The sequence below is a fragment of the Ochotona curzoniae genome, unplaced genomic scaffold (genome assembly GCF_017591425.1).
Source record: "Ochotona curzoniae isolate NIBS_2020 unplaced genomic scaffold, NIBS_Ocur_1.0 patch423, whole genome shotgun sequence".
In the NCBI taxonomy this organism is placed as follows: domain Eukaryota; kingdom Metazoa; phylum Chordata; class Mammalia; order Lagomorpha; family Ochotonidae; genus Ochotona; species Ochotona curzoniae.
In genome coordinates, this window is record NW_024466999.1 from 1 (window position 1) to 9,821 (window position 9,821).

The 9,821-nt window shown below is 55.0% G+C and overlaps 1 protein-coding gene across 1 annotated transcript; it reads right to left on the reverse strand.

Annotated features, from left to right (window-relative positions):
* Window positions 1-479: 479 nt before the first annotated feature.
* Window positions 480-9,512, reverse strand: LOC121167720 (enhancer of mRNA-decapping protein 4-like). The gene is made up of 22 exons (XM_040997291.1): window positions 9,275-9,512; window positions 6,129-6,285; window positions 5,657-5,768; window positions 5,280-5,379; window positions 4,858-5,047; window positions 4,621-4,768; window positions 4,428-4,532; window positions 4,043-4,152; window positions 3,876-3,959; window positions 3,697-3,792; window positions 3,500-3,602; window positions 3,212-3,392; window positions 3,045-3,117; window positions 2,853-2,944; window positions 2,587-2,774; window positions 2,381-2,511; window positions 2,139-2,292; window positions 1,411-1,844; window positions 1,229-1,333; window positions 992-1,144; window positions 873-909; window positions 480-749 (listed from the first exon to the last, which is right to left on the reverse strand). Exons 1-22 carry the CDS (start codon window positions 9,354-9,356, stop codon window positions 540-542), a joined length of 3,045 nt encoding a protein of 1,014 aa, XP_040853225.1. The 5' UTR covers window positions 9,357-9,512; the 3' UTR covers window positions 480-539.
* Window positions 9,513-9,821: the final 309 nt, after the last annotated feature.

Consider the following 9,821-nt stretch of genomic DNA (forward strand, 5'->3'; position numbering starts at 1 on the left):
TGTGGCCACTTAGGGAGTGAACCAGGTAGAAGATCTTTTCTGTGTCTCCTCTTATTTCTGTAAAATCTACCTTCCTAATTGAAATAAAATCTTAAAAAATAAATAAATAGGGCCCGGCGCGGTGGCGCAAGTGGTTAAGGGCCTCGCCTTGCACGCCCGGGATCCCATATGGACGGCGGTTCTAATCCCGGCAGCCCCGCTTCCCTTCCAGCTCCCTGCCTGTGGCCTGGGAAAGCAGTCGAGGACAGCCCAAAGCTTTGGGAACCTGCACCCGCGTGGGAGACCCGGAAGAGGCTCCTGGCTTCGGATCGGCATAGTATGGGCCCGTTGCGCTCACTTGGGGAGTGAATCATCAGACGGAAGATCTTCCTCTCTGTCTCTCCTCTCTGTATATCCGCCTTTCCAATAAAAAATAATAAAAATAAATCTGTAAAAAAAATAAATAAATAGAAAGAAACAAAAAAACACACACCTGGAGTAGGTACCAGGTGCCATACTCCTCCCTGGACCTGGGGGGCTACCTCTCCCTCTGTCTGCCTTCACTGCACCGTGCTACCGCCCTCAAGGATACGTTCTTGCTCATGTCGAGTCTCCAGAGCTCGTTCCACAAGACCCGTGACCGTGTTCTGTAGGCCTTCGAGCTGGGCACACAGGCGCTGCAGCAGCTCTTCCTGGCTGTGCCGCAGCTCTGCCAGCTCTCTCTGCTGTTGCCAAATCAGTGCTGGCCAGTCCTCAGGGGGCTCTACCACCTGCCAGCAGTACTGACAGTTATGCGATGCCTGCCTCCCCCATTCCTACCAGGGAATGTTGCAGAGCCCTTCCCTACCCTTACGGGACGGGATCCCACAAGTAGAATGGGTGTTCACTCTCACCTGGTGTTCCGTAAGCCGCGGCCCCACAGCTAAATTCCTGCCATGGGTGAGAAGTATCTCAGGCCACGTCAGGGAGCCAGAAGACCACCCCACTCTCTGGCCCCTGGCTCCCTGCATACCCATCATCCTTCTTGTTTTTCCGCTTGAGCTTAGGTGAGGTCCGAGGGGACCCCTTGGTTTTCCAGTCCTTGACGGGGAGCCGTGGAGGGGGAACTTTGGTCCCAAAGCCTCCTGAGGCAGAAGCCAGGCTGGCCACCTCATCATCGTGATCACTGGAGGAAGCAGAGAGAGGTGTTGAATGTCTGCTCACTTGCTGGCCCTCCCTTGCAAGGGGAATGGTGTTGAGGGGTGCCCACCTTTGCTCAGCACTGGTGTCCTGGCTATCATGTTGCTGTAGCAGGTGGTAAGGTGGTCGGTGGAAGGCCAGGCTCTTGTGCTTTTCCTGGAGGCCATTCCTGGGGCTGGGGAAAGGGCCAGCTTAGCAGTGAGTAACTACCTGAAGCCCCTCCCACCACCTTCCCCCTTCTGCACTCCTCACCTCTCTGCCAGGGTGCTACAGGTCTCACGAGTAATATCAGGTGCTGTAGGCCAAACCTGACTGTCAGCAGTCACAACTTCCTGGCTCAAGGCTGCCTCCAGCAGGGAAGGAGTACTGTGCCGATCCCCATCCCCTGGGCCTCCATCGAGGCCAAGCTGGGGGCCAAGCTCGGGCCCTGGACGGGGCCGTGGAGAGAGCAGGTGTAGTGCTGAGGCAGCTGAGGCCATACTGTCTGGCTCAAGGGCTTCAGGGGCAGAGGAGCCAAAGCCACGGGACAGGGCCTCGGACGCAATCTCAGGAATGTCCTGGGACAAGGCAGTGGAAGCCGAGGAGATAACATCAGGGGAGCGGGTGCGGCTGGGAGAAGCCTGGGGAAGTCCCAGAGGTTCTACTTCCTGCAGCTCCAGGGACAGTGCAGAGGCAGCAGTAGGTACCTGAGATGGGCCAAAGACAGGGTATTAAGTGATGGGAGGTGCTGTGGTGAAGCACAGAGCTAAAACACCAGTGCTGGTATTGACAGGAGACAGCAGGGAAGGGGTACAGGTTAAACAGAGGGCCACAGTCCAGGAGGGCAGGGTGTGGGGAGGCTGGTATGACCTCAGAGGAAGTGGGCAGTACTGGAGGCAGAGTAGGGCCAGCAGACAAAGCAGAAAGGATGCAGCAAAGCCAACTGCTGCTACCTTTCCATGCTGCCATCCACCTGCTACCCTGCATTCACACAAACACACCTGCCCAGGTCCTTTGGGAGTCAGTTTGTCAGCTGGGCCTTGGAGAAGGCCAGGCAGGAGGCTGCGTGGGCTTGCCTGCAGACTGTTGCTGCCACTCACTGTCAGGCTGCCATCCAGCTGCAGCTTGGGGCTCAAGGTCAGCTCCTCAGGTGGCCTGGTGGCAAGGAGGCTGAGGTATTAGCTGCCACAGCTTGCTGTAAAATCAGCTCCTCCCATACTCCACCTCTGACCCTTCACCTTACCTGGCCAAGGAGGGGTCCATAGCTGAGGTGCCACTCATGGCAGACACGGCTGTGAGAGAGCTGCTGCTGCTGCTACTGCTGCTAGTGCTGCTGCTGCTGCTGCTATTGCTACTGCCAGGGGATGCAGCAATCTAGGGAGATGCAGAGAATAAGGGCTGTAGCCTGTGGGTGTGGCATTCCCATGTCCCCCAACCCTGGGGAAGTACCTGCTGCAGGGAGGCAGTGGGTGTCATGAAGGCGTCAGGTGTCATCAGCTTGGGCTTGGTCTCACTGCTCAGACTGAGGAAGTCAGCAGGTGCAGGCAGCTCCACAATGCGTCGGAGGTCAGGCTGGGAGCCATGAGAGGCTGACCCCAGGCCCTCAGAGCCTAATTCAGATCTAGATTCTCCAAATGCTGTGGGGAAAGCTGACATGAGAGTCCAATCTCTAGCCCCAGGAAGTTCAACTGGCTTCCCTCTTGCCCTTCACTTACCAAACTCCTCATGGGGAGTGTGTGTGGGGAGCGGGGCTATCACATCAGGGTTCAGCTGTGGCTGGAAGCGGATCTGCACATCTTGTAGAGCCCTGCAGAAAGAGAGCAAGCTTGACTGCTCAAACAAGACAGAGCAAGTAGGGGCAGAGAGGGACACAGACAAACAGCTGGTGGGTCTCCCAACACACTTACTTAGTATGCACACAGAAGAGCTTGATGAGTACACCGGCTGCAGACTCCATGGCACCAGCTCCGTGGGCACCATCTGAAAGGACAGCATGGATGATTCAACCCCTGGCCTTCTCTGTGCCTTGTCACCTCACAAGTCAACATACAGTCCCCAGCCCATGGCAGCTCACCAGCCCCCAGACTGTCATTCTCCTCCTCGGCAGGCAGCACCTCAGTGTGTCGCAACCGGCAGCGGCTCACAACCTGGATCCCAAAGCTCAGCACGGGATGGGTGAGGAGGAACTCGGAGATGGAGCTGAAGCAGGCGCGGCCCTCCTCCTGGTTCTGTAGCAGCTCCATCACGTAGAGGACCTGCACAGGTGACACATTCCCAGGTGAGCTCAGAGGCTGTGAGGGCAGCCTATGTGCCATGCCCCGTGCCCCTAGTGCTGATACTGGCTCTGCCCTCGGTAGTATACCTTCCGTTGCACATCGCTGAGAATCAGGTATTCTGCTGAAAGGTCCAAACAAACCTTGAGGCTTGGGGGAACACTCACTGAGCTGAAGATATCTGGGGAGAAGCTAGGGAGCCACAAAGCAGAGGAAATGATGCCATGCGTTCTGAGAGGCCACATCCCCAACCCTTGGATCCACACCCAGCAAGCAGTCTGCTCACCGGATAGTCTGCAGGCAGGTCCAGGACACTGTGCACCACATCTTCAGTTCCCGATTCTGGTCAGCTCCAGTAATGAGGAACCTCCAAAAAGGGACCCTGCAAAGTAGCAAGTGACTGGCTGGGTGCTCTGCTGGGAGCCCTGGCCAGCCCATCAGCCACTCGCCTGCCCACTCACTCACTCAGGATCCTGCTTCTTATGGTTGTCACAGAACAGCAGGCAGGAGAGAGGCCGCCCATCATGTGGCTTCCACTCATGCAGACACCTGTGTGCAGGCAAAGGAGGGGCTTGGGTGAGCAACTGGCTCTCCTGTCTCAAGGGGTTCTGGACCCTTCAGCCCTTTCTTACCTTGGCTCATCCTGCCCTTCAATGTAGATCTGCCAGAACTTGACATAGCCATCATGGCTCGCAGTAGCCAGGACAGTCCCATCAGGGGAGAGGGCACCTTCGCTGAGGCACTGGGAAGAACCCATTGAGTTTGGCTTTGCCATCTCACCAGAGGTAGGAATGAGCCCTCCCACAGAGGATTTGCACATCTCTGTGGCTGACTGAAATGGGGGAGCTTTAGACAGGACCAGATCCACAGGAAATAGCAGGGTTAGGAGGAAGTACCACAGGTGAGGGCTCCTCTGGGCTCAACAGCCCCAAGGGCGGAGGGCTGGTCAAACTGCCTAGGCAGCTGTGGATGCGGGGAAGAGACAAGGGCAGGGAGGAAGGTTAGCTGCAGACATACCGTGCTGTGGCCTTTCACCACAATGTAGCCCTGCTTGATGTGGCCAACATCCACAGGCCAGGTGCTGTAGCTGGAGCGGAGCATGTCCAGGTCCCACACCTCAGCCTGGAGCAAACAGGGAGGGGAGAGCTCAGCCCACACCTGCAAGATAGCTGCTCAGTCACCTCCCTGCCGTGGGGTCCAGTTCCCGCACCCGGTCTTCATGCAGCAGGGCCACGGTTGGGCTGCTCTCCTCGCAGCAGTCCTCACTCTCCTCAGGGATGAAGGGGCACCAGATGATCCTGCGGAAATGGTTCAGTGGCGTGCCCTCTGGCTGCCGGATATGGATCAAGATCTCTTCTCTGAGCAGGGTGTTAAGGGCTTGATAGGTAAGATGATGGAATGTATCCAAAAAGCCCTGCCCCCATGCCCCATGCCCAGAAATGGATACTGGATCTTGCCATTGACCAAAGCTAAACGCCAAACAAACAGGTTGCCTGCCTCATCTAGGCATGCCAGCTGTGGAGAGTTGAGGTGTGCGAAGGCCAGGTCAGCCACGCTGCCTGTGAAGCCTTTCAGCAGAGTTCGCTCTGAAGTGCTGACGCTGATCACTCTCACCATCGCTGAACCATTGTTGGCAGCTGCAATCAGGACAGCAGTGGGGCTTGACAGTGGACCCAGGCTTGGGCAGCACACACAGCCTTACCCTCACCTACTTTGCTGTCAATACCATGGCACGACCCCACTCCTAAGGCCTGGGTGGTCCAGACAAGTCTTCTAATGTGATCCCTGAGGTCTGAGTAGGCTGACACTGGCTCTAGATCTCTGGGCTTCAAGCAAAATCCTTTCTGCTCTGCCCTACCCCCTACTCACCCCGAATGGCATAGGCCAAAAAGGAGTTCGATACAGCGATCAGGTTGCCGTAGTAGTACTTCTGCTCCCAGTCATATTTGGCGACAGGCTGTATTTTCACCTGGGAACCCAAAATGAGGGAGGACACAGAAGTTGAGGACCAGGGAAGCTTCCCTTAGAACTGAAGGTGTTTCCAGCAACTCTGGGGATGGGAGAGGTTACAAGCACAAGCCATGCAACCCAGATTCTAAGAAGAGATTCCCATAGCATCTAGGTAGCCAACTCTGGCTTCCTGAAACTGGAGCACACGATCTATTTTCCAAGGTGCTCCTCATAAGAACTGGCACCACAGGCCCAATGGATAGGCTGGATGTATGTCACAAAACCCTGACACCTACCTTGTTGCTTCCCCGTGCCTTGCTCGAAATGCTTGAGTCGCTGCTGGCCACAATCTCCACCTCTTTGGCCAAAATCCCAATGCAGGTAGAGCTGTCATCCCCTGACAGGCAGCTGGGGGGAGGGGAAGCACAAATCTTGTCTCTTGTTCACCCAAAGGTTCAAGGGGTAGAGTTGAGAGGAGGAAAAGACACAACCACCCCAAGGCAGGTAGGTCTAGTCTCAGCTGCCAGCCCCCCTAGCTTGCCTCCTTCATTGAGAAGAAGCTTCCTTTTACCCTAACGCAGGTGTCCAGGTCAAACCTCTGAGCTTGTCCTCAGTCCTAACCCTAGTACAAGTTCAGGGTGGTTTAGGTCATGCAGGCAAACAAGCAGCCAAAGCTGCTGGTCCTTCCGGCCTCCCCATCTCATGCCTTCAAGTTAGCAGATGCCCCAAAGACACCCTCATTACCACTGCCACCTCCCAGGCACTCACATGACCTGTTTCTCCTGCAGGTTAATGGGCGGCAAGGTCCGGAGACCAGACTTGCTTGCTGCAGTACCATCACCTGAGCAGAGAGGATCTGGGACCAGAAGCCCATTGAGATCCCCATTGTAGGTGCTGGATGGTCGCTGGTTCTCTGGACTGGGGCCTACGGACAGAGAGGACCATGCTGATAAGGCTGTTTCGTTTGCCTATTAGCTCATCAGAGTTTCTTCCCAACACCAGGAAGTGCTTGGAAGCATTCAGCTACGCAAGGCGTTCTTATGGGAAAGAGGGCCTTTCCTCATCTCCTGTTTCACAGGCACCGATGTATGCCAGGAGCAAGGCTGAGCAAGAGACTTCTCTACTGGAAGAGTACAAACCATCAAGGACACGCAGAGGTCAATACACCAAACTCTAGGTACTCGAGGAATGGCATGGAAAGGGTCTGGAAAAGCTTCATGAGGAAGACACCATCAGTGCCAATGTGACCAGAATGCCAACGTGGGGAGGGCAGAGGGGAAACAAACTGCAGGGACCTCAGTTAATGATGTTGGGCTTTTGAGTTCCTTCCCATGAGCAATGAAAATCCCAAAAGAGGTTTAAAGGGAAAGATGTCATGGCTAGCTCTCTCCAGTGGGCTGACTGCTCTAAGGCAGCAAATTCAATGTTTGAGAATCCAATGACTGATAACTGAGCTTGAACCAAGGTAACAGCAAGGCTTAGAGAGGAGATGAGCACTCAAGGCCCAGAAGGAATATGTTCAGATGAGGAGATAAGAAAGGAAGGAGGGAACCCAGTGCAATAGCCACAACTGGCTGGTCCTCTGCCTGCAACGCCAGTACCCCGTAAGGGTGCCGGTTTGTGTCCCAGCTGCTCTACTTCCTGCTCCTTGCTTGTGGCCCAGGAAGGCAGCAGAAGGTGGCCAAAGGCCTTGGGCCCCTGCAACCACTTGGGAGACTTCGAAGAAGCTCCTGGCTTCAAATCGGCTTTAGCTCGAGCTGTTGCAGCCACTTGGGAAGTGAATCAATGGATGGAAGATCTTCCTCCCTGTCTTTCCTTCTCTCTGTAAATCTGGCCTTTCCAATAAAAATAAATCCTTCAGAAAGAGTGAGCCTGCCCCACACAGAAATAATTCAGAACAATCGACCACAGATGGAACAGATACAAAGGAGCTGGATAAAGAGGAGAGAAACAGCCTGGTGCTGTAGTTCAACAAACTAATCCTCCATCTATTAGCACCAGCATCCCATATGGGTGCCTGTTCATGTCCTAGCTGCTCCATTTCCCATCTGATTCCCTGCTTATGGCCTAAGAAAGCTGTAGAGGGTGGCTCAGGTCCTTGGGTCCCTGCATTCGTGTGGAAGTCTCAGAAGAAGCTTCTGGCTCTGAATTGGCCCAGCTCTGGCCATTGTGGTCATCTGGGGCATGAACCAGCAGATGGAAGATTCTCTCCCTCTATAAATCTATCTTTTGAATAATAAAAAAAAAATTTAAAGAGAGAGAGAAACTCAGAAGTAGGCATGGAGTCAGAAAAGACAACATTCCAGTTGTGGGCACCGGCTTGGTCTTGAAACACTCTCACAGGCTCAGTCATGACTGCCATCATCTTTCCCAAGTAGCAAGAAAACCACGGTTCCACACTCAGGATCTCTGTGAATTTCCAGTCACCCAACAGTCTGATGTGTGACTTGGTCCTACAGCCAGAGGAGATAAGCAGGCGCTCCAACAGTGAGACAGAGCATAAATCAAGAACCACCTTAGCGGCTCAGGAACAAGATGATACTCTCCTTCCCGGCCTACTACCACAAGGATAAAGCAGCAGCAGTCCCAGGCTGTTGGGGGTTGGCTGTGCCAGGCTGTACTGAATCTCAGCAGAGCCTGGTCTGCTCAGCACCTGATAAGCTCGAAAGCCTCAGGACAAGTGTGAAAGCTCCAAGACACACTTGCAGAAGAGGGAGCCCGCACTCCAGGCTTGGGGTGAAAGGCTCAGTGTTCTCTGACAGCAGACAGATTTACTCAGGCAGTAGTATAAGGGTAAGCCAAATGCACTCAGAGGGTGCAGCAGCACCTGCTTCCAGAAGCAGTCAGGCTGAACCTTTGTTCTTTCACCTGCTGGAAAGCTCAGCCTGACTGCTTCTGGAAGCAGGTGCTACTGCACCCTCTGAGTGTATTTGGCTTACCCTTATACTACTGCCTGAGTAAATCTGTCTGCTGTCAGAACAAGATCTGAGGAAACACAGGTTCTTAGCTGTGGCCACTGCACACCCATACCACCAACAGCATTCAGTCCCTCCAGCCAGCACAGATCCCAGAGCCTGCCAGAAAACTCTGGTCCCTTCCTGCTGATTCCCTTTTCCTAATGGGTAGCCTCTACTGGCTTGGATGTGTTAAGACTTCCAGCCTACACAGCCTCCACGGTCAGATCTGCTCTCTGAACCCTCTAACGCCCATTCAAACCCTAGTCACACCAATATCCCAAAACACTGCTCTTTCCATGACAACAGGAGATCACAACCCTTCCCCTCTCTGTGTCCTGGCACTCATTTGTAGAGCCAAAGGATTACTAAGAGCCCAAGTTAAACTGGAACGCATGAGAACAAATCAAGAGCTTGCAGATGCTTTAGCCTATTCCAATCGGGGCAGCTGTCTTCATCCCAGGAAGAAGGCCAACTGGGGGGAGCTGGTCACCTTTCTTCTTGGAACTCAGTTTTTTAATTAGCATTCCCAGAGAGAAAGGCACGCTGCCGAGGGGAACCAGCATCTCTTTCAGAGCATAGTTGGAATTGAGGCCCAGAACTCGGTACAGAGATCCCGAGCCATGCGAGAGTTCCCGACCAAAGCAGTTTCAGAAATAGCCGAGACCTTGAGGCCGGAAAACCAGAGGGACTCGGTGGCTCAGGAGAAGGGTACTTCATTCTCAGTCAAAACGCAGCAGGACGAGTCAGGAAGGCCTGGCGCGGGGATGGAGAGGAGTCCCCCACTCAGAGCCCTTCGCGCGCTAAGTTGAAAGATCGAGACTCCGACTCCCACTCACCCTCACCAGCCCCGAGGATACAGACTTGGCCTGTAGAAGTTTGCGGCCTGGAAGGGCGGTTCAAACCCACGTAGCCCTTTCGCCTGCTGGCCGTGGGCCCACACCTGCTCACCCCGCTCACCCGCAGCGGGCCGGTCCAGCTTGAGGATGTCCCTCAGGTGCTGCGTGGCGTCCTCGATGTCGATGCTCGCGCAGGAGGCCATGGGCCCAGCCGCGGGCGCCCCGCCCGCACGACGTTCGTTCTACTACCGCCGCGCACTGCCCGGCCTCGCCCCGCCGCGAACGGGCGAGACACCCGAACACAGGTCACTTCTCCGTCCACCCGCAGCTAGCAAACCGCCGCCCGCGCTGCGTCCGGAGCTCCGCCAACCCCACCAACCGCCTCCACTTCCGGTCGCTGTGAACCTACGCTCCCGGAACCTGAGAGGACTAGAGAAGAAAGGTTCCGGGCTGGGGAGGAAACCGTCGCCATTCCGCAATCCGTCTGGGAACGCCGCCTTCCCAGCTCTCTCGGTGCCAACGGGATCAGGGAAGTTTTTTACAGGGCGAATGCCCACGTATTGGGCCACCCTAAACCATCAGGTCCATGGTCACTCGTTTCTATGACAGTCAAGTCTACCGTTTAGAATGCAGCTGCTCAGCCCCAAAGGTATTCACTTTATTGACAT